Consider the following 25,070-nt stretch of genomic DNA (forward strand, 5'->3'; position numbering starts at 1 on the left):
GTTTTTCCATAAATGTATTTTAAATGACTTGTTATACCAATTGCAGGGTATAAAATATTTGAGAAATTGCATTTTTAGGTTTATTTGTGTATCTGAAGTAGCTGGTTTTGTGCTTTGAAACCACAGCCTATTACAATGGGTTGAGCTGCAGGTAATATCAGATCTCATTATGTTATCACTTTTATGTACACAGACTTGCTTCCTTATCTTATATTTGTCTGGAACACCAAAGCTCAATACATAGAGAGAACAATGGAAAATTATAATTTTATTACTTAACTATCATGCCCCCCACTGAGGGTGTAATCTCTTCTGCTGACTGTGTTTACTTAGGCTTGTCAATAGCGTATACGCCAGTATCAAAACTTTCAGTATAGGTTGGGAAACCACAAGCTAAATCAGCTATTTCAAATGCTGAAATATGAGTAAAGGAGCTACTTGCAACCAATTTAATACACTCTAGCATGTAAAAAGGATAATTGGGAATAATTTAAAGGGGAGAAAGTTTTTGGGTGAACTGTCCCTTTAACTTTGAGATAGTTATGGATAAACTCAGTGCCCACTTTGTGCCCAAAAGAAATGTGATTCATGAGAGAGCTTGTTTTCACAAACATAATCAGCGTGTGGGAGAATCTGTGGAGTCATTTGTGCGCAGCCTGTATGAACTAGCTGAATTCTGTGAGTTTGGTGTTGCTAAAGAAGAGCAAATCAGAGACAGAATAGTTATTGGAATTGCAGATGCTGAAGTCTCACTGAAGCTGCAGTTAGAGCCTGATTTAACATTAGATGGGGCTATTAGGATGGCCCGCCAGAGTGAACTGGTGAAAAAGCAGAGTGCTGATCTGAGGTCTGAGAGTATTGTGGATGAAGTGCAACAGTCCAGGAAAACTGCTAGTGAAAGGCACAGTGTGAGCGGTAGATTTAAAGTAATGGAAAGGCCTAGAAGTGGATGGGCGCAACATGCCCAATGCACACAGTGCTACCGTGCCCATGATCAGAGTGTTATATGCCCGGCCAGAGATAAAAGATGCAGAAGATGTAACAGAATGGGCCATTTTGAAGTGGTGTGTAAAACTGAATACATTAAGGAGATGCAGGTGGACAGTGACCAGGATGGTCAGGAAGTGTCTTTTGTGGGGTCCGTTGTGGAACGGCCAAGCTCAGAGGAAGATTGGAAAGTTACTTTTACTGTAATGGGAGCCAAAGTTGATTTTAAGATTGACACAGGAGCCGATATCACTGTAATGTCTTTTGCTGAATTTATGAAACTGCCTCGACAGCCCCAGCTGGCGAGGGTTACTACAAATGTCCATAGTCCTGGTGGCCGCATTGATTGTGTGGGGAAATTTCTTGCCAGCTGTGAGTACAAGAAAAGGAAGTTCACCATGTGGGTGCATGTGATTCGAGGTCAGTGTGTTAACAATTTATTGAGCAGAAAAGCAGCCTGTGACTTGGGCCTCATGGCCAGAGTGAATGAGATTTCCGAAGATATGTTTGGCGAGTTGGGCCTACTGAATTGCAAACCAGTCCGTATAGCACTTAAAAGTGACGCAGTCCCATACAGTATTTCTACTCCCCGTAGAATTCTGTTCCCGCTCATGCCTCAAGTGGAGAAAGAGCTTATGCGCATGAAGTCTATGGAGGTTATTGAAGAGGTTGTTGAAGCGACTGATTGGTGTGCCCCCATTGTTCCAGTTGCTAAGAAAAACAGAAAGGTGCACATCTGTGTGGACCTGAAAAGGTTGGATGAGGCAGTGAAGAGAGAGAGATTTGTGCTGCCGACATTAGAAGATATAGCTCCAAAGTTGGCTGGGGCGAAGTTCTTTTCCACATTAGATGCTTCTAGCAGCTTTTGGCAGATCCCCCTGGATCCAAAGTGCCGCAAACTGACTACCTTTATCACACCAGTAGGTCGGTTCTGCTTCTGCAGACTCCCCTTTGGGATATCCTCCGCTCCTGAAATCTTTCAAAGGGAAATGAGTTCTCTCCTGAGTGACCACGTGGGCACAGTGGTCGTCATGGACAACATTCTAGTGTATGGGTCTACAGTGGAGGAGCATGATCAGCATTTAAGTTGTGTGCTACAGGCTATCAAAGAGTCTGGTCTGAAGCTGAATAAAGAAAAATGTCATTTTAGGAAAACTGAATTATGTTACTTTGGGCATATCATCAACGGGGATGGCATCAAGCCAGATCCCGAGAAAATTCGTGCTATTGAACAGATGAAAAGTCCTTCTGATGTACATGAGCTGAGACAGATATTGGGCTTTGTAAATTACGTGGGCAAGTTTCTTCCAGATTTATCAACAGTTTTACACCCCATCACAGAGTTGCTTAAGAAACACGTTGTTTGGGTCTGGGGACCTTCACAAGAAAAAGCTTTTCTGCAGGCCAAGTCCCTGCTGGGGTCTGCACCAGTGCTGGGGTTCTACGACCCTTCAAAAAAGACTGTGGTTAGTGCCGATGCAAGCAGTTATGGGTTGGGGGCTGCACTCCTGCAGCTAAATGAAAATAAACTACAGCCCATTGCTTACTGTTCCCGCACACTGACGGCTGCGGAGTCAAAATACGCTCAAATTGAGAAAGAGTGCCTGGCTGCAGTTTGGGCCTGTGAGCGCTTTCAGCGTTATCTAGTGGGTTTGGAGAAATTTAGTCTGGAAACTGACCACAAACCGCTAGTCCCTCTAATCAACTCTTATGACATTGACAAAACGCCTTATGAATTATCCTTCTCTGATGATGTTTTTTCTCATTTAGAATATACTTCATCAGATATTTGACACTAACAAATCTACTTTTTTATTTTTAAATAGAGTACATTCGTTGTTGAAAGGTGTTGATTATATTGGATTTTGAGGAGTCTAGTTCTTTTGATTTAAGACTAGCTAACATTTAAATTCTGCTCTTTCACCTCCTGTGGTTTCTTCAGAGGTTTTTTTCCCAGTTCATGGTACTAGGAAATGGAATAGGCCTAGGACTTCTTTTATTCCTTCTTTAAGGTTTTTAAATTGTATCCTTTGCCGGCAGTTAGTTTTAAGTTTTAAGGAAGATCCCCAAAGTTAATGGGGCTATCTCTTCTCTTGCTAAACATACTACTATTCCTATAGTAAATAGTATTTATTTTTTTCCTTCAGATGGGAAACTTGTATCTTATTTAAGGAAAATTATTTTATTTCAGGTCCTTTTCTTAGGCCTGCAATTTATTTGGCTGATGTTGCAGATGCTTCAACTTTCTGGTTGGATACTTTAGTGCAACAAGTATTAGATTATGATTTGTTTTAGCATTGTTAAGTTGATCAACATGCTAATAATTTCAATTGTGTCGTCATTTTTTTGATATTTTCACAATTGAGGTTTTATCTATGTCTTTAGCTATTTTTAGCTAGAAGAACTTTGTGACTTAATCTTGGAATGCTAATTTGATTTCTAAAACTCATATTTCTTTTTTTTCCAAGGTAATCAATTATTTGGTTCACAATTGGATTCAATTTTTTCCAACTGTTACTCTGGGGAAGGGAGTTTTTTGTTGCTTCAAGATTGAGTTCTAAGAGTAAATCTTAAGCTTATATTAATTTGTTCTTAATAAGGAACGGAATCCTAATTCTTCCCCAAGTAACATGTTTATAATTGGAAGCTTTTCTTCAACATGGAATGAATTTAAGCTATTTAAAAGATCAAAGTCAGCCCCCCAAATTTGCATGTAGGTGCGTTTTTTTTATTCCAGCTTAGCTGGTAAGGGGCAGGTTTTTGACTTTTTTTAAATTTGTTTGGTTCAATTCGGTCCAAACTTTTTAGATTGGGGTACTGAATAGGATTCAGAGTAAAACCGCCTGTGAGAAGTTTTTTTCTCTCTAGCATATTCAAGCTATTCCAGTATAGGCTCACACTTTCCTGAAGTATGTTTCAGACCTGTATGTGTTGGGTACTTGTGAGGCGCGGCTGGTTACCCGTTGGGGTCTCAAGGCACTGCTCAGTCCTGGAGTTATCTGGGGTATTCATACCAGTTCCATTTCAGGAACAGGGTTTGGGGTTTTGTTCAAAACTATTCATTGTCCCAAAGATAGAAAATCTTTTTGATTCGTCATATAAGAGTTCCTTCTTTCAGAATGGTGTTTATATGGTCTATTCTGCCTTTTTGGTCAGTAAGGGCATTATTTGTTTACAATAGATACAATAGATGCATATCTTCTTCTGTTTTCATTCAGATTATTTTCATTTTCTGAGATTCTCTTTTTTTGACAAGCATTACCAATTTGTTGCTTTTCCTTCTGGTCTAGCGACAGCTCTGAGATTCTTTTCAAGGTTCTCCGTGTTTCCTTATTTGGATGATCTCATAGTACTGGCTCAGTCTTTTCGTTCTGCAGAATCTCATACGATTCAACTTTTGTTGTTTCTTCTAAGACATGGTTGGAGGATCTTTTTATCAAAAGATCCTTGGTTGCTCAGACAAGGGTCACCTTTTTTAGGTTTCCAGATAGATTGTGTCAATGTCTTTGTCTCTAACAGACAGGAGACAATTAAATTGGGTTCAGTTTGTCGGAACCTTCAGTCTCTATTATTTCCTTCAGTAGCTATATGCATGGAAGTTTTAGGTCTCATGGCTGCAGCATTGGATTCAATTCTCTTTGCTCATTTTCATATGAAACCTTTCCAGTTTTTTATGCTGAATTAATGGTGCAGGGATTCTAGGATATCATTTTTAATATCTTTGAATTCCAATATTCAACTATCTTTGACTTGGTGGTTAGATCACCATCATATAATTCTACGGTCTCTTCGATTCATCCAACCTGGACCTGGATCACTACAGATGCAAGTCTTTTAGGTTGGGAGGCTGTCTGGGGATCTCTGTCAGCACAAGGGGTTTGGAAATCTCAGGAGGCGAGATTACCATTCAATATTTTGGAACTCCGTGCATTCTCAGAGTTCTTCAGTTTTGGCTTCTTTTTGAAGAGAGAGACGTTATTGTTTTTCAGACAGACAATGTCACAACTGTGGCGTATGTCAATCATCAGGGTGGGACTCTCAGTCCTTAGACTGTGAAAGAAGTATCTCGGATACTTGCTTGGGCTAAATCCTGCTCCTGTCTAATTTCTGCGGTCCATATCCCAGGTTTAGACAATTGGGAAGCGGATTACCTCTGTCAATCAAGCTTTTCATCCGGGAGAATGGTCTCTTTACCCAGATGTGTTTTTTCAAATTGTTCTGATGTGAAGGTTTCCAGTAATAGTTCTAATGGCATCTCATCTAAACAAGGAAACTTCCCAGGTACCTATTCAGGTCCGGGGATCCTCAGGCGGAAACAGTGTATGCATTGACAATTCATTGGAATTATCAATCTGCCTATATTTTTGCTCCTTCTGGTTCTTCTTTTTAAGAGTGATTTTTCAAAATCATCATGGAGCAATCGTTTGTGCTGCTGGTGGCTCCAGCATGGCCGCTCAGGTTTTGGTATATGGTTCTTGTTCGGATGTCCAGTTGCCAACCTTGGTCACTTCCATTTAGGCCAGACCTTATATCTTAAGATTCGTTTTTTCCGTCAGGAAATCAAATTATTAAATTTGATGGTATGGAAATTAAAACGCTTAGCGCTTAGTCATAGAGGTTTCTCTGACTCAGTGATTAATACTATGTTGCAGGTTCGTAAATCTGTGTCTAGAAAGATTTTTTTATCGAGTTTGGAAGACTTACATCTTATGATGCTCATAATTTCTCTTGGCATTCTTTTAGAATTCCTAGGATTTTATAGTTTCTTCATAAGGTTTTGTCTGCAAGTTCCTTGAAAGGTCAAATCTCTGCTCTTTCTGTGCTGTTTCACAGAAAAAATTGCTAATCTTTCTGATATTCATTGTTTTGATCAGGCTTTGGTTCGTATCAAGCCTGTCATTAAGCCAATTTCTCCTCCTTGGAGTCTTAATTTGGTTCTGAGGGCTTAACAGGCTCTTCCATTTGAGCATATGCATTCTTTGGACATTGAATTACTTTCATGGAAAGTATTGTTCCTTTTGGCCATCTCTTCTGCTAGAAGAGTTTTTTAATTTTCTGCTCTTTCTTGTGAGTCTCCTTTTCTGAATTTTCATCAGGATAAGGTGGTTTTGCTGTCTTTATTTAAAATTTTACCTCAAGTTGTGAATTCTAACAACATTAATAGAGGAATTATTGTTTCTTCCTTGTGTCCTAAATCCTAAGAATTCTTTGGAAAGATCCTTACATTCTTTGGATGTGGTCAGAGTTTTGAAATATTATGTTGAAGCTACTAAGATTTCAGAAAGACTTCTAGTCTATTTGTTATCTTTTCTGGTTTTACTAAAAGTCAGAAGGCTTCTGCCATTTCTTTGGCGTCTTGGTTAAAGCTTTTGATTCATCATGCTTATGTGGAGTCGGGTAAATCCCCGCCTCAAAGGATTACGGCTCATTCTACTAGGTCAGTTTCTACTTCCTGGGCTTTTAAGAATGAAGCTTCTGTTGATCAGATTTGCAAAGCAGCAACTTGGTCTTCTTTGCATACTTTTACTAAATTCTACCATTTAGATGTTTTTTATTCTTCAGAAGCAGATTTTGGTAAAAAAGTACTTCAGACAGCTGTTTCAGTCTGATTCTTCTGCTTATAATTTCAGTTTTTTTCATTATAAAGATTAAAACTTTGATTTGGGTTGTGGATTGTTTTTTCAGCGGAATTGGCTGTCTTTATTTTATCCCTCCCTCTCTAGTGACTCTTGCGTGGAGTTCCACATCTTGGGTAATTGCTATCCCATACGTCACTAGCTCATGGACTCTTGCCAATTACATGAAAGAAAACATAATTTATGTAAGAACTTACCTGATAAATTAATTTCTTTCATATTGGCAAGAGTCCATGAGACCCACCCTTTTTTGTGGTGGTTATGATTTTTTATATAAAGCACAATTATTCCAATTCCTTGTTGATGCTTTCACTCCTTTCTTATCACCCCACTTCTTGGCTATTCATTAAACTGAATTGTGGGTGTGGTGAGGGGTATATTTATAGGCATTTTGAGGTTTGGGAAACTTTGCCCCTCCTGGTAGGAATGTATATCCCATACGTCACTAGCTCATGGACTCTTGCCAATATGAAAGATATGAATTTATCAGGTAAGTTCTTACATAAATTATGTTTTCCTCCTTATATACAGACAGCTTACAGCTTCTTTTGCTATCTTTACTGCTTTCCAATACCTGGTAAGGGGATAAAAATACCGTCACATGTTGTAGCATGTATTGGTTTAAATCATTGCTGTTTGGTGTACTTATATCGGTGTTTTAAAGGGACGTGAAACCGCAATTTTTTTTTAATTATTCATACAGAGCAGACATTTTAAAAAACTTTCCAATTTTATTCTCTTATCACGTTTTCTTCATTCTTTTTTTATCCTTTTTTGAAGGCATAGCAATGCACTACTGAGAGCTAGCTGAGCATATTGGTAGAGTCAATGACAAGAGGCGTATATGCTGTTGAACAAAGGATATAAAGAGAACAAAGCAAATTAGGTAAATTTTAAAATGGCATGCTCACTCTATATCAAGTTTAATTTTGACTGGGATCTTACTGTTCATTATCAACCCTTTAGAGTGTAAATATGTGTTGGGGGGGCAGTGAAGCTCTGTTTGCAGAGGAAACTGTACCAGTGAAACTGAAGCAAGTGGCGCATTGCTGGGCTGGCATAGCATTGGCAATTACTTACCACACCCCCTGAACTCTGAAGTAAGAGAGTCAACTTGAGACAGAGCAGAGGAGGACGGTGTGTGCGAATGTGCACTGACTGGCACAGCAGCATTAACCCCACACACAAAATTTAGTTAAACAGTCCCTGTCAGACATGATTCAATTTATTTAAATATATTGGCCTTTTTAATTAAAATAGAATAGAAGGAAGTGAACTTACTGGCATACATAGGGTGATAGGGCTGCCATAGCAGACTTTACCTGTTGGGCCTGGAGGCTGGGGCCCAGCCAAGCCACTGAGTTGTACATACACTTTTTTTGTTTTTTTATCTCTTTCCTGGGGTTAAAATAAATTTCAGTTTGGGCATGGGCAATGCTAGTGGGACAGTAGTGAAGGATTATTGATGTGGTCATATTTGGGGCAGGGGGCGTCAAAATGCACCTTCGCCTGTGTAGACAAAAATCCTTGCACCGGCCCTGTAAAGACTTCTTTATTACGTAAAAATAATTATTTTCTCCCCTATGTACAACTATGTACAACTCCTAACACTGGCATATTAATAAACAACACTGGGGTGCTTTGGTGGTGAATGGCTGTGTAAACTGGTCAGTATGAGGACAGATTTGTATATTCCTGTGAGGTGTTTGGATTCTATCACATTTATATGAGAGAAACTGAGGTGCACATATATAGAGGAACAAAAGACAACAGGAGAGCACTTCCAATCTGGGGCTTTTATAACTGGGATTTAGGAAGTATTATTTACAATAACATCTCTTTTGATGCTTCTATTTAGAGAGTTTGTCCTCTTTAGGATAATTGTAAAAAGGTTTGTACACTGTGTATATAAAGTTTATTTGTGTGTAAATATTTGGTGTGACGGATACCCCGCGACTACCCCGGCTGGGTAACTCTGCCAAACAGGTCCTGCTTCCTCCCTGCCAACTGCAGCTATGTAGCTGGCAAGTGACCATAGCCTGTAGCCACCCCTGATGCCTGACAGCACTAGTATACAGGGTCCCTCCCTGTGGCAGACTCCGGCTACCCAGACTAGGTAGATCTGCCAGAGGGTCCTTCCTCTCCCAGACAAGGGGCTGCTATGTAGTGATGTTGCGAACAGTTCACCGGAGAACAGTTCCCGGCGATCTTAGCTTGTTCGCATTCGCCGCGGCGGGCGAACATATGCAATGTTCGATCCGCCCCCTATTCGTCATCATTGAGTAAACTTTGACCCTGTATCTCACAGTCTGCAGACACATTTCAGCCAATCAGCAGCAGACACTCCCTCCCAGCTCCTGGGCAGCAACCATTTTAGATTAATTACGATCCTGCATTCTTAGTGAGAGGAAGGATAGTGCTGCTGCTGGTGATTTTATAGGGAAATTGATAGCTAGGCTAGTGTATTCAGTGTCCACTACAGTCCTGAAGGACTCATCTGATCTCTGTTGTAAGGACAGCACCCCAAAAAGCCCTTTTTAGGGCTAGAACTTCAGCCCAAAAAGTCCTTTTTAGGGCTAGAACTTCAGTCTTTTTTTTTTGTAATCTAATTGCATTTGCCTGCCTGTCAGCCTGTGTGTCAGGCCCACAGCATATACTGTGAATAATTGCTCTGTGCCACCACTCATATCTGGTGTAACATTAGTGTAAATTAAAAAAAAAAAAAAAACTTTTACATCAGTTTGCTAGTGTAATCTAATTTCATTTTCCGTCAGGCCCACAGCATATACTGTGCCTAATTACTCTGTTTTCAACCACTCATATCTGGTGTAACATTAGTGTAAACTTTTTTAAAAAAAACTTTTACATCAGTCTGCTAGTGTAATCTAATTTCAGTTCTCAGGCCAGCCTGCCACTGCCAGCCTCAGTGCCATCACTCATATCTGTTGTAACATTAGTGCAACTTTTTTTAAAAAAAAACTTTTACATCAGTCTGCTAGTGTTATTTAATTTTAGTTGCCAGGCCAGCCTGCCACTAGTGCCAGCCTGTGTGTCAGGCTCCCAGCATATACTGTGCCTACTTCCATCCTCAGTGCCACCACTCATATCTGGTGTAACATTAGTGTAATTTAAAAAAAAAAAAACTTTTACATCAGTCTGCTAGTGTTATTTAATTTTAGTTGCCAGACGCCAGCCTGCCACTAGTGCCAGCCTGTGTGTCAGGCTCCCAGCATATACTGTGCCTACTTCCATCCTCAGTGCCACCACTCCTATCTGTTGTAACATTAGTGTAACTTTTTTTAAAAAAAAAACTTTTACATCAGTCTTCTAGTGTTATTTAATTTTAGTTGCCGTGCCAGCCTCTGTGTCAGGCTCCCAGCATATACTGTGCCTACTTCCATCCTCAGTGCCACCACTCATATCTGTTGTAACATTAGTGTAAATTTTTTTTAAAAAAACTTTTACATCAGTCTGCTACTAGTGTTATTTAATCGCAGTTGCCTGTCTGCCTGCCAGCGTGTGTGCCAGGCCCACTTTCCAACAAGTGCCACCAATCATATTTGTTATAACAGTAGTGTAAATATTTAAAAAAAAACTTTTTTGACTGTGAAACATCAGTCTGTTAGTGTAATCTAATTAAAGTTGCCTGCCTGCCAGTGTGTGTGCCAGGCCCACTTGCCAAGTTAGTGGCACCACTCATATTTGTTGTAACAGTAGTGTAAATATTTAAAAAAAAAACTTTTTTGACTGTGAAACATCAGTCTGCTAGTGAAATCGAATTGCAGTTGCCTGCCTGCCAGAGTGTGTGCCAGGCCCACTTGCCAACTAGTGCCACCAATCCTATTTGTTATAACAGTATTGTAAATATTTAAAACAAAACTTTTTTGACTGTGAAACATCAGTCAGCTACTGTAATCTAATTGCAGTTGCCTGCCTGCCAGCATGTGTGCCAGGCCCACTTGCCAACTAGTGCCACCAATCATATTTGTTATAACAGTAGTGTGCTTTTCTGTGTCAGGCTCACAGTGTATACTGTGCCCACTTGTCCAGTGCCACCACTCATATCTTGTTTAATAGTAGTGTAAGTGTACATTTAAAAAAAATAAACTTTTTGGATTGTGAAACATCAGTCTGCTTTTTTTATGTCAGGCTCACAGCGTATAGTGTGCCCACTTGCCCAGTGGCACCACTCATATTTTGTTTAATAGTAGTGTAAGTCTACATTTAAAAAAAAAAATGACAGACAGAGGCAGGCCACCCCGCAGGTGCCGTCGTGGTCATGGTGCTGTGATTCCCTTTGACCTTACAATAATGCCCAGTGTTCAGAGGCCACGTGCAAGTTCTGAGGACCTAGTTGAATGGCTAACACAGGACACCCAATCTTCTACAGCTTCCGCTCCTAACCTTGATGCACCATTCACCTCCAGCTTAGCTTCGGGCACCTCTCAAGTGACCAGTGCCACTCGCCCGCCTGCCGCCACCACCAACACTAGCACCACAGCCGCTTCACTTGATCTGTCAGAGGAGTTACTGACACATAAGTTGGAAGAAATAAGTGATGAGCAACCATCATTGACAGAGGATGTAGATAACAGTGATATGTCTCAGTCAGGCAGCATTACAGACATGGACGTACGGTGTGATGATGATGGTGATGTTGTACCCGCTGCTGCTTCCTTTGTTGATTTGTCAGATACAAGTGAAGCGGTTGATGATGATGCGTCCGTGGATGTCACGTGGGTGCCCGCTAGAAGAGAAGAAGAAGAGGGGGAAAGTTCAGATGGGGAGACAGAGAAGAGGAGGAGGAGACGACGAGTTGGAAGCAGGGGGAGGTCGTCTCAAGGAGCTAGTGGCACAGTCAGACAGCATGCATCGGCACCCGGGGTCAGCCAGACAGCACGCCAATCAACGCATGCTGTTGCCACCACCAGAATGCCGTCATCGCAGAGCTCAGCAGTGTGGCATTTTTTTTGTGTGTCTGCCTCTGACAACAGCGATGCCATTTGCAACCTGTGCCAAAAGAAACATAGTCGTGGGAAGTCCAACACCCACCTAGGTACAACTGATTTGCGAAGGCACATGGTCTCACATCACAAACACCGATGGGATGAACACATGAGTAGAAGCAGCACACAAACTCAAAGCCGCCATCCTCCTCCTGGTCCAGCATCTTCAGCCACGCCAACCACTGCTGTCCTCCTTGCCCCCTCTCAACCATCCACCACTCTGTCTCTCTTACGTACCAGTTCCTGGTCATCTGCCCAGAGTCAGGTGTCTGTCAAGGACATGTTTGAGTGTAAGAAGCCAATTTCCCAAAGTCACCCCCTTGCCCGGCGTCTGACAGCTGGCTTGTCTGAACTCTTAGCCCGCCAGCTTTTACCATACAAGCTGGTGGAGTCTGAGGCGTTCAAAAAAAAAATTGTATCTATTGGGACACCGCAGTGGAAGGTACCCGGCCGAAATTTCTTTTCACAAAAGGCAATCCCCAACCTGTACTCGATTGTGTGAAAGGAAGTAATGGCATGTCTGGCACACAGCGTTGGGGCAAGGGTCCATCTGTCCACTGATAGCTGGTCTGTAAAGCATGGTCAGGGCAGGTATATCACCTACACTGCGCATTGGGTAAACCTGCTGACAGCTGACAAGCATGGAATGCGTGGGTCTGCAGAGGAGTTGGTGACACCAACACGACTTCCAGGCAGGCCTGCTGCTACCTCCTCTACTCCTCCTACTCCATCCTCTTCCATAACCTCTTCCTCGGCTGAGTCCTCTTCTGCTGCTGCGTCTTGCTCCACATCAACGGCACCCCCCAGCTCCCCAGGTACTATTCAACATCCCAGATATGGCAGTGTCACGCCGTCTTGGGGTTGACTTGCCTGAAAGCAGAGAGTCACACCGCACCAGCACTCCCCCTCCACCCCGGAACGCACAGGTGGATCAGTGGCTGACTCCACACCAACTGGAGATTGGCAAAGTTGTTTCTGACAATGGAAGTAATTTGGTGGCGGCATTGAAATTGGGCAAGTTGACCCATGTGCCGTGCATGGCACATGTGTGTAATCTGATTGTACAATGCTTTGTGCATAAGTACCCAGGATTACAGGACATCCTGAAGCAGGCCAGGAAGGTGTGTGGCCATTTCAGGGGATCCTACACGGCCATGGCACACTTGTCAGATATCCAGAGGCGAAACAACCTGCCAGTGAGGCGCTTGATTTGCGACAGCCCGACACGTTGGAATTCAACACTCCTAATGTTCGACCGCCTGCTACAACAAGAAAAAGCTGTTAACGAGTATTTGTATGACCGGGGTGCTAGGACAGCCTCTGGGGAGCTGGGGATTTTTTTGCCACGTTACTGGACGCTCATGCGCAATGCCTGTAGGCTCATGCGTCCTTTTGAGGAGGTGAAAAACCTAGTCAGTCACACCAAAGGCACCATCAGCTACATCATACCATTTGTTTTCTTCCTGGAGCGTGCCCTGCGAAGAGTGCTGGATCAGGCTGTAGATGAGCGTGAAGAGGAAGAGTTGTGGTCTCCATCACCACCAGAAACAGCCTTATCAGCATCGCTTGCTGGACCAGCGGCAACGCAGGAAGAGGATTGTGAGGAAGAGGAGTCAGAGGAGGAATGTGGCTTTGAGGAGGAGGAGGAAGACCAAGCACAACAGGCATCCCAGGGTGCTCGTTGTTGTCACCTATCTGGTACCCGTGGTGTTGTACGTGGCTGGGGGGAAGAAGATACCTTCAGTGACATCAGTGAGGATGAGGAACGGGACATGATTAGCTCGGCATCCAACCTTGTGCAAATGGGTTCTTTCATGCTGTCGTGCCTGTTGAGGGACCCTCGTATAAAAAAGCTGAAGAAGAACGACCTGTACTGGGTGTCCACGCTACTAGACCCCCGGGATAAGCATAAAGTGACTGAAATGTTACTGAATTCCCGCAAGTCGGAAAGGATGGAGCAGTTCAAAAATAAATCAAAAAGTATGCTTTACACTGCGTATAAGAGTAATGTCACAGCACAATGGGAATCTAACAGGGGAAGAGATTAAAGTAATCCTCCTCCTCCCACGACCATGCTGGCAAGGACAGGACGCTTTCCAGACGTGTTGTTGATGGAGGACATGCAGACCTTTTTAACTCCTATGCATCGCCACAGCCCTTCGGGATCCAGCCTCAGAGAATGACTCAACCGACAGGTAGCAGACTACCTTGCATTAACTGCGGATCTCGACACTCTGAGGAGTGATGGACCCCTTGACTACTGGGTGTGCAGGCTTGACCTGTGGCCTGAGCTATCACAATTTGCAATCGAACTTCTGGCCTGCCCCGCTTCAAGTGTCCTGTCAGAAAGGACCTTCAGTGCAGCAGGAGGTATTGTCACTGAGAAGAGAAGTCGCCTAGGTCAAAAAAGTCTTGATTATCTCACCTTTATTAAAATGAATGAGGGATGGATCCCAAAGGGACTGACATTGGGTGATACATTCGAGTAAAAAAGGCCTGATGAGATGAGCTGCTTTAGGCTAAAAATGGTACACACGCTGCTGTATTTTATCTTCGAATGCCGGATGACTTGCGTGACTTATCCGCCAACAACTAGGGTTCAAGCCGCAATGTTTTAGGGCACTTTCTAACTGTCAAAGAAACATCAATTTTTCTGGCCGCTGCTACAATACCTAATTTTTCAGGCATGTGTACATGCCTAATTTTTCTGGCCTCTGGTGCTGCACTGTGGCTTCAAAACAAAAAACAAAAAAAAGGCACATAACAGGGATTGAACTGCTAAGAATAGTACTACTTAACGCACCACTCATATCTGGTGGCACAGTAGATTGCACGCGCAGTGCCCCAAATTTGAAGTAGGAGGACCCACCAAGCATCTTTTTCCATCTCCCGGTTCCTAAAAATTATCTCCGGGTTCCTAAAAACGATGCCATACCTGTACTCGATTGTGCAAAAGGAAGTCATGGCATATGTTTCTTTCATGCTGTTGTGCCTGTTGAGGGTCGGGGACCCTCGTATAAAAAGGCTGAAGGAGAACGAGGGTGTCCAAGCATCATTTTCCATCTCCCGGTTCCTAAAAATGATCTCCGGGTTCCTAAAATCGATGCCATACCTGTACTCGATTGTGCAAAAGGATGGCATATGTTGTCTTTCATGCTGTCGTGCCTGTTGAGGATCGGGGACCCCCGTATAAAAAGGCTGAAGGAGAACGAGGGTGTCCAAGCATCTTTTTCCATCTCCCGGTTCCTAAAAATGATCTCCGGTTTCCTATAATCGATGCCATACCTGTACTCGATTGTGCAAAATGATGGCATATGTGGTCTTTCATGCTGTTGTGCCTGTTGAGGGTCGGGGACTCTCGTATAAAAAGGCTGAAGGAGAACGAGGGTGTCCAAGCATCTTTTTCCAGCTCCCGGTTCCTAAAAATTATCTCCGGGTTCCTAAAATCGATGCCATACCTGTACTCGATTGTGAAAAAGGATGGCATATGTGGTCTTTCATGTTGTTGTGCCTGTTGAGGGTCGGGGACCCTCGTATAAAAAGGCTGAAGGAGAACGAGGGTGTCCAAGCATCTTTTTCCATCTCCCGGTTCCTAAAATCGATGCCATACCTGTACTCAATTGTGCAAAAGGATGGCATATGGGGTCTTTCATGCTGTTGTGCCTGTTGAGGGTCGGGGACCCTCGTATAAAAAGGCTGAAGGAGAATGACCTGTACTGGGTGTCCAAGCATCTTTTTCCATCTCCCGGTTCCTAAAAATTATCTCCGGGTTCCTAAAATCGATGCCATACCTGTACTCGATTGTGCAAAAGGATGGCATATGGGGTCTTTCATGCTGTCGTGCCTGTTGAGGGTCGGGGACCCTCGTCTAAAAAGGCTGAAGGAGAACGACCTGTACTGGGTGTCCAAGCATCTTTTTCCATCTCCCGGTTCCTAAAAATTATCTCCGGGTTCCTAAAATCGATGCCATACCTGTACTCGATTGTGAAAAAGGATGGCATATGTGGTCTTTCATGCTGTCATGCCTGTTGAGGGTCGGGGACCCTCGTATAAAAAGGCTGAAGGAGAACGACCTGTACTGGGTGTCCAAGCATCTTTTTCCATCTCCCGGTTCTGAAAATCCATGCCATATACACGTCCTCTGATAGGGGACACCGCAGTGGAAGGTACCCGGCCACAATTTCTTTGCACAAAAGGCAATCCGCGACCCCAACCTGTACTCGATTGTGCAAAAGGAAGTAACCTTACCATGGGTCCCAGACCAGACCGCACGTCTTTGTAATTCTCTGTCTGAGAAATTATATATCTATCAAATTATCTATTTATCTATCAAATCTATCTAACTATCAATCGTATCTATCAAATGTATATTGCATCTATTGATCTATGCAATTCTTATATATCCAATTTATATTGCATCTATTGATCTATGTAATCTATGTATCTATCTATCTATCTATCTATCTATCAAATCTATCTATCTCGTGGCCGGACTGTTTTGTGACACTGACAGCTACTTGTGTTTTGGCCACATTTGAAGTAGGAGGACCGACCAAGCATCATTTTTCATCTCCCGCTTCCTAAAATCCATGCCATATACACCTCCCCTGGCACCGCAACTGCCTCTGGGAACCTTACCATGGGTCCCAGACCGCACGTCTTTTAATTCTCTGTCTGGGAAATTATATATCTATCAAATCAATCTATCTATCAAATCTATCTAACTATCAATCGTATCTATCAAATGTATATTGCATCTATTGATTGATGTAATTCGTATCTATCAAATGTATATTGCATCTATTGATCTATGTAATCTATGTATCTATCTATCTATCTATCTATCAAATCTATCTATCTCGTGGCCGGACTGTTTTGTGACAGACACTTGTGTTTCGGCCAAATTTGAAGTAGGAGGACCGACCAAGCATCTTTTTCCATCTCACGCTTCCTAAAATCCATGCCATATACACCTCCCCCGATAGGGGGAGTAACAGGTATTAAACTGCTAAGAATAGTACTACTTAACACACCACTCATATCTGGTGGCACAATAGATTGCACGGGCATTGCCCCAAATTTGAAGCAGGAGGACCGACCGAGCATCTTTTTCCATCTCCCGGTTACGAAAATCCATGCCATATACACGTCCCCTGGCGCCGCAACTGCCTCTGGGAACCTTACCATGGGTCCCAGACTGCACATCTTGTAATTCTCTGTCTGGTGAAATTATATATCTATCAAATCTATCTATTTATCTGTCAAATCTATCTAACTATCATTTGTATCTATCAAATGTATATTGCATCTATTGATCTATGTAATTTGTATCTATCAAATGTATATTGCATCTATTGATCTATGTAATTCGTATCTATCAAATGTATATTGCATCTATTGATCTATGTATCTATCTATCAAATCTATCTATCTGGTGGATTGTTTGCGGTGCATTACACGGGGAGTTTGGTCTGTCACTGTGAAGCGGGCGTAACCCTTACACTACCTGATCGATACAACATCATAGCTGATGTTTTAAAGCACATTATTCCAAACTATTTAGGAATGTTAGGTGATTTATGCCCTTTATGGCTTAAAACCAGAGTCTGCATCAACTATGTAATTTTCCGTGGGAGTTTTGCCATGGATCCCCCTCCGGCATGCCACAGTCCAGGTGTTAGTCCCCTTGAAACAACTTTTCCATCACTATTGTGGCCAGAAAGAGTCCCTGTTGGTTTTAAAGTTCTCCTGCCTATTGAAGTCAATGGCGGTTCGCCCGGTTCGCGAACAGTTGCGGAAGTTTGAGTCCGCCGTTCGCGAACCGAAATTTTTAGGTTCGCGACATCACTACCGCTATGTAGCAGAGAAGAAGTGATTTAGCAGGAGCCCATCCAAATAACTAGACATACTAGCATTCAGATGGAACAAGAACTGCATTTTTTGGAAAACACACTCCTTTTAATCACAAAGCTCATCTTGATAAGACACTGGACGATCCCTCAATTTTCCCACCATTCCCGCCCCTCCAGACAGGCTGGCGCCTCCATAGCAGCCACAGAATCCCAGTGGTGGTGGTTTTGGGGTAATCCCAGGGTGTCATTTTAAAGCTCTCTCTCCCCAGATGCCACAGTCCAAAAAGCGACGTGATTTGTTAGTGGGGACCGGAGATACAGTCCGTTGAAGTTATGGGGGTAGGATTGTTCCCAAAGGAGCTCCCCTCTGGTAATTCCCCCACCTCTTGTCCCCCCTAGGGGCTGCTGGAGTGACCAGGGGTAAAGTCAGTAGGTGTCCTGCTGTTCTGTGGCTGAGAGGGAGTTACAGGAGCCTGGCCAGCCTGAGAGGGGTTAGGCAGGTGTCTGTTGTCATGGTGGTCGACCAGGAGTTCCAGGAGCCAGGCCAGCCCAGCAGGGTTTTTCCAATCAGAGACCAGCACTTCTCTGACAAAGTACTCATCACCAAATAAATGAAACAAAAGGTCTGGATCGTATATGCTCTCCAGAGCCCAAATCCGCCTGGCACAGCATGGCAAAACAGTAGATAGCAAGAGACAGCAAGATCCTGCTAGCCATGAAAGGGGCAAATCTGGTGTAACAAGGAGTCAGGCAGGCAGTAGGGGGGTGGGGGCAGCCTTGACTGTCTGGTATCCGTGACATCTCCCCCCCTCCAGTTCAGCAGACCCGGCTAGACCCTTAATGGGTTGGCCTGGGACTGTCCAATGGTGGCCCTCAACTTCTCGGTTGCTGGGGGAGATTATCCCATCTCTCCTGGGCTTGTGGCATCCTGGGGGGTTCCTGCTACGTTTATCCCCTGTGCCCACAAACAAAATAATTGCCTGTTTCCCAGCTGTATTGCCACCCCAGACTGGAGGGTGAGGTTGCTCCTTGGTGGGGCAGGCAAGACTTGGGTGCCCAAACTTGTGGCACCAACTGCAGGGCCGGGTCTGCCCTGGGCCCAATGTCATGTCTGCCCCCTGTGGGAAATCCTCCTGGGTGGAAAAAGGGTAGAGATCATGCCCAGTTACTGGGGATAAAGACTGGCTATCTCTTCTCCTCGAAAGGGGATCTGCCATTTGGAAGGGAGGACAGCTACCTCTGCTCCCTGAGGAACTGTGCTGCCGCTGAGGAGGGAGTCTGGCTGTCTCTGCTCCCTGCAAGGGGCTCTGCCACTGGGGAGAGAGACTGACTGTCTCGGCTCACAGGAAGGAGTACCAGGAGCCCGGCCAGCCTCAGAGGGGTTAGACGGGTGTCTGTTGTCACAGTGGCTGACCGGGAGATCCAGGAGCCTGGCCAGCACAGGATGGGAAATCCTCCTGGGCGGAAAAAGGGTAGAGATTATGCCCAGTTACTAGGGAGAGAGACTGGCTGTCTCTTCTCCTGGGAAGGAGGATCTGCCACTGGGGAGGGAGGCCAGCTACCTCTGCTCCCTGAGGAACTGTACTGCCGCTGGGGAGGGAGACCGGCTGTCTCCACTCCCTGGAAGGGGTTCTGCTGCTGGGGAGAGTTAACAACATCCGTCTCTCCCTGCAAGGGGTTCTGCCTATGGGGAGGGAGGATGACTACCTCCACTACACCAGCCATGGCCACATTTGCATAGTGTACCCTAGAAGGGCCCTGTAGCTGTCATCAAGCACCATCTCATCCTGGACCAGTCCATCTAATTCGGACATCCATTCCTCCCTGGGCTGTACTCACAGGCAAGGTACTCATAACTTCCACTGGAGCCAGTAATCTTCATAATCAGAGGGGAGGTTAGTTACTTGATAGCCCTGCTCTGGTTGAAGAGCCTCCCTCCTGAGTCGCCGGCAGACAAGGTCCCTCTGTGCCAGCAGGTACTAATATGAACTAGGACCGTCCAGCTGGGCCAGCGCCTCCTGTACTTTCCTTAAGAGCTCGGCTCCCATAGTTACTGGCTACTGTGGCATGTCTCCTCAGTCAGCAGAAATTGTGTGAAAGAAGCAGATCCCACCGCTGCCAGCCAATGTGATGGATACCCCACGACTACCCCGGCTGGGTAGCTCCGCCAAACGGGTCCTGCTTCCTCCCTGCCGGCTGCAGCTATGTAGCTGGCAAGTGACCTGTAGCAACCCCTAATGCTGAACAGCACCAGTATTCAGGGTCCCACCCTGTGGCAGACTCCGGCTACCCCGACTAGGTAGCTCTGCCAGAGGGTCCTTCCTCTCCCAGACAAGGGGTCACTATGTAGCAGAGAAGAAGTGATTTAGCAGGAGCCCACTCAAATAACTAGACATACTAGCATTCAGGTGTAACAAGAACTGATTTTATTGGAAAACACACACTCCTTTTATACTCATGTTGATAAGACACTGGACAATCCCACAATTTTCCCACCATTCCCACCCCTCCAGACAGGCTGGCGCATCCATAGCAGCCACAGTCCCACAGAATCCAAGGGGTGGCAGTTTTGGGGTAATCCCATGGTGTCATTTTAAAGCTCTCAGTCTCCAGATGCCACATTCTAAAAAGCAGCTTGATTCATTACTGGGGACTGGAGATACAGTCTGTTGAAGTTATGGGGGTATGGTTGCCCAAAACCCCCGGTTCCCAAAGGAGCTCCCCTCCGGTAATTCCTCCACCTCTTGTCCACCCTAGGGGCTACCAATCCCCAAAAGAGTGGCATTCTGGGGCAAAGGGCCGCTGGAGCGACCAGGGGTAAAATCAGCAGGTGTCCTGCTTTTCTGTGGCTGACCAGGAGTTCCAGCCAACCTGAGAGGGGTTAGTCGAGTATCCGTTGTCACGGTAGCTGAACGGGAGTTCCAGGAGCCCTGCCAGCCCAGGAGGGTTTCTCAGATCAGAAACGAGCTCTTCTCTGACAAAGTACTCATCACCAAATAAATTAAACAAAAGGTCTGGGAGATTGCGGTTGCTCCCTGGAGCCCAAATCCGCTGAGGAATAGGAGGGAGTGAGGTGGTATGGGTTCAACTCTTGCGGCTTGCAACAGCATGTCAAAGCAGTAGAAAGCAAGAGACAACAAGATCCTGCTAGCCATGAAAGGGCCAAATCTGGTGTGACAAGGAGTCAGGCAGGCAGTAGGGGTGGGGGCAGCCTTGGCTGTCTGGTATCCATGACATTTGGTGTTTTGCCATACCTTATTTCAATAAAAACCTTTTTTCCACTTTCTAATAGGGTTGCCACCCGTCCGGGTTTCACCTGCAAAGTCTGGGTTTCAAATCATTTTGAGTTATGTGTCCGGGTTTCAGATAGAGTTGCCACCCGGACAGTGTAGGCTGCACACAGATCATCAGAAATCTGTTCACACTTTGTGTGTGAAGCAGATGCAGGAGGAAGGGGTGCGTTACTCATAAATCAAGCAGAAAGTGTACAGGGAGCAAAGGCAACTGTGAGGTCAGGAATTTAGGGTAATCTGAGCTGACTAACAGCAGCCAAACTTATCCATGTGCAGGCACCTTGGAACAGCAGTTATCTGTCACACACGGAGCCTCAATAAACTGATGTGGCAGAGAGGTCAGTGGCTGTTTAGAGTTAAATTACACAGATCAGTGTAGCATCCAGGGAGCTCTAGTGAAGTAATTGTCCTCTAAGTTACACAGTAGATCTTAGTCTGTTTACTAGAACCTGCATTACTTATACACTTTATTCTGAACAATAAAATATGTATCAGCAAAAAAATCTAAATAAAAATCATCAATCATCTCTCTCTCATCTATCCTTGCTGTCTGTGTATTAAATTAAACATTATAACACTCAATCCTTTAATGACAGACCAAAAAATGGTAAAATATATTTTATTAAAGGGACACTCCGGTCAAAATTTAAATACACAGATGAATTACATCTTTGGATAGAAACATATTTGAAATAAACACGTATTGGCAAAAATGTTTCTAGTAAAAGTTATCACTATTTTAGTGAGAATATTTTTCTCTGCACATGCATGTGTAGCATAGCTAGATACTCTCAGTGCACCAGCATTTAAAATACTGCAGCTGCTCATAGCACCAGTGGGTCTAGTATCATGTCAGCAATGAACAAATTGAGTCATTACCAGATGGTAAAATCACCTTAGGCTCTCTGAGCAAGTGCTGTGTTTAAAATGCTGGTGCACGGTGCATACTTAAATACACTTTTGAAACAACTATAACTTATTAGAAACATTTTTTCTAATACAGATATATTACAAAAATGCTTCTACTCAAAACTGAAATGCATACACGTGGATTCCAATTTTGGCTGGAATGTTCCTTTAAGGTAGTGTAAAGCCACACCCCTAACTACATCCTCAACCATGCTCATTTGTAAAGTGTCAGGGAATCGGCTGTGCAAAAGGTAGCAACCCTACTTTCTAAACATGTTAAAGGTTTCTTCCCTTGTGAATCGTTTCATGAGTTTTCAGACTACTCATTTGTGTCAAACATTTTTTTTTCCCCTGTGTGAATTCTCTCATGTTTTCTCAGAGTACTCTTTTCTGTAAAACTTTTTCCACACTCTGTACACGTGAAAGGCTTTTCTCTTGTGTGAAACCGTTCATGATATTTCAGAGTACTCTTTTGTGTAAAACTTTTTCCACACTCTGTACATGGGAAAGGTTTTTCTCCTGTGTGAATCCTTTCATGAGTTTTCAGACTACTCTTTTCTGCAAAACATTTTCCACACTCTGTACATGTGAAAGGCTTTTCTCTTGTGTGAAACCGTTCATGACTTTTCAGATTACTCTTGTTTGTAAAGCTTTTTCCACACTCTGTACATGTGAAAGGCTTTTCTCCTGTGTGAATCCTTTCATGAGTTTTCAGATTACTCTTTTCTGTAAAACGTTTTCCACACTCTGTACATGTGAACAGCGTTTCCCCTGTGTGACTCCTTTCATGCTTTTTCAGATCACTCTTTTGTTTAAAACTTTTTCCACACTCTGTACATGTGAAAGGTTTTTCTCGTGTGTGAATCATTTAATGAGTTTTCAGATTAATAATTTGTGTAAATCTTTTCCCACACTCTGTACATGCGAAGGGCTTTTCTCCTGTGTGGCTCCTTTCATGAGTTTTCAGAGTACTCTTTTGTGTAAAGCTTTTTCCACACTCTGTACATGTGAAAGGCTTTTCCCCTGTGTGAATCATTTCATGAGTTTTCAGATTACTATTTTCCGTAAAACTTTTTCCACACTCTGTACATGTGAAAGGCTTTTCTCCTGTGTGACTCCTTTCATGAGTTTTCAGATGATCCATTAGTGTAAAACATTTGCCGCATTCTTTACATGTGAAAGGCTTTTCTCCTGTGTGAATCCTTTCATGAGTTTTCAGATTACTCTTTTCTGTAAAACGTTTTCCACACTCTGCACATGTAAACAGCTTTTCCCCTGTGTGACTCCTTTCATGCTTTTTCAGATCACTCTTTTGTGTAAAACTTTTTCCACACTCTGTACATGTGAAAGGTTTTTCTTGTGTGTGAATCATTTCATGAGTTTTCAGATTAATAATTCGTGTAAATCTTTTTCCACACTCTGTACATGTGAAGGGTTTTTCTCCTGTGTGACTCCTTTCATGAGTTTTCAGATGACTCTTTTGTGTAAAACTTTTTCCACACTCTGTACATGTGAAAGGCTTTTCTCGTGTGTGAATCATTTCATGAGTTTTCAGATTAATAATTTGTGTAAATCTTTTTCCACACTCTGTACATGTGAAGGGTTTTTCTCCTGTGTGACTCCTTTCATGAGTTTTCAGATGACTCTTTTGTGTAAAACTTTTTCCACACTCTGTACATGTGAAAGGCTTTTCTCGTGTGTGAATCATTTCATGAGTTTTCAGATTAATAATTTGTGTAAATATTTTTCCACACTCTGTACATGTGAAGGGTTTTTCTCCTTTGTGAATCCTGTCATGACTTTTCAGATGATCCATTTGTGTAAAACATTTGACGCACTCAGTACATGTGTGTTGTTTCTCACCTGTGTGAATTTTGTGGTGTTCTAGTAGATGAGACTTCCATCTAAAGCTTTTTTCACATTCTGTAGATTTGAAATGTTTCTCCTTTGTATGAATCATCTGGCTAGACTGTAGACTTTTCCCTTCTTTAATATGTTTTGAAAACTCAGTAAATGTGTGTGGTTTATCCTCTGGGATAATCATTTCACTAGATAAATCAGAAATGTTGTCCTCTTGTTTGATGACTAAATTACTCTCTGTACATATTGATTGCTGACCAGTTCCTGCCAATTCACCATCTTCTTTAAATATCTGCTGTGATATTCCCAATCTTTGTGAATAGTCATTGGTGTCTAAGACTTTTGGAGTTTGCGATATCATTCTGATGCTTCCTGTAGTGAAGGATGGATATGAACTATTCAAGTGTTTATTTACATAAAATAAATAGAATAAAGAAAAATAAGGTGTTTATTCTTTATAATATAATCCATCTCAATAAAAAACATTTTATATATATATATATATATATATATATATATATATTTTTAAATGTATTTACCTATAAATCACAAATTAAAAAAGGATGATATAGAATGTAAACATTACTACATCATAGTAAACTAAATTACTGATGAAAACAAGTTATAGGGCCCCATTAAACAAGGTGCGTGTGGATAATGTTCTCTGCCAGGGAACAAGTACATCTGTATTCTGGGCAAGAGGTGGCATCCACCATCCTCATTTATCATTGCACAAGCAACTGCACATACAGTCCTGCCCGGCTCATGCTCAGCGAGTGGGGTGAGAATATGATGTCTTAATCATCACAGACTAATGATATGTGTGAGATGTTTTGAGAGGGTAAGAAGCAGTGACCTTTTGATAATCTTTAGCTTTTGGCTGTGCTTGTTCTTTTTATATAAACAGCCAAAAACTTTATTAGTTTAATAATACTCACTGTAAAATTAAGCACACAAATCAGTGGTGGTTCTGGGTGGGGAACACTGGGTGAGTTGTGGGTGTTTCACACATGAGAACAAGGAAGGTATAAGTGTAGTTATGGGTGTTCCATGAGCAAGGTCAGGGCAGGGGAAGGTGGAGTCACCGGTGTTCTGAGTAATGAACCAGGTCAGGGGGTGAGGTTAGGCAGTTGTTTTACATGGTCTGTCTAAACGGACAGAGGAGGGAGTAGTATTTTCTACCCTCTTCCTCAGCCCAATGGAGTTTGCTCCTTCTTTATAACGTCACTGATACAATTGTTCTTAAAGATACAGATATAAATATAATAGTTTAGATTTGTTTAATGAGTGATCTATTCTATTCTCCCAGTAAGTAAGGTCAGCATAATATCTATTTTACTCACCTAACACATATGAGTTCATGCTTATAACAGGCTCCAATATCTGTGCTCAGGAAGAAGGTTCCCTTATTCACTCCAGTTACATCAATAGCTGATATCTCTCAGTGCTCTGGTCGTGTCTGTAAAAAGTATATTAAATGGTTTAAAGGGATAATAATATATATTGGTTCTGATTAACTGTACGTAT

At 43.0% G+C, this 25,070-nt stretch overlaps 1 protein-coding gene across 1 annotated transcript in view; it reads right to left on the minus strand.

The window, feature by feature from the left end:
* The window catches only part of LOC128661361 (uncharacterized), a 201,328-nt gene extending 177,380 nt beyond the window's left edge, over positions 1-23,948 (minus strand). Inside the window, 1 exon segment of the mRNA XM_053715625.1 lies at positions 22,023-23,948. Within this exon segment, the coding sequence (XP_053571600.1) occupies positions 22,023-23,904 (1,882 nt within the window). The 5' untranslated portion in view covers positions 23,905-23,948.
* Positions 23,949-25,070: the final 1,122 nt, after the last annotated feature.

This window comes from Bombina bombina, chromosome 5, assembly GCF_027579735.1.
Source record: "Bombina bombina isolate aBomBom1 chromosome 5, aBomBom1.pri, whole genome shotgun sequence".
NCBI lineage: Eukaryota > Metazoa > Chordata > Amphibia > Anura > Bombinatoridae > Bombina > Bombina bombina.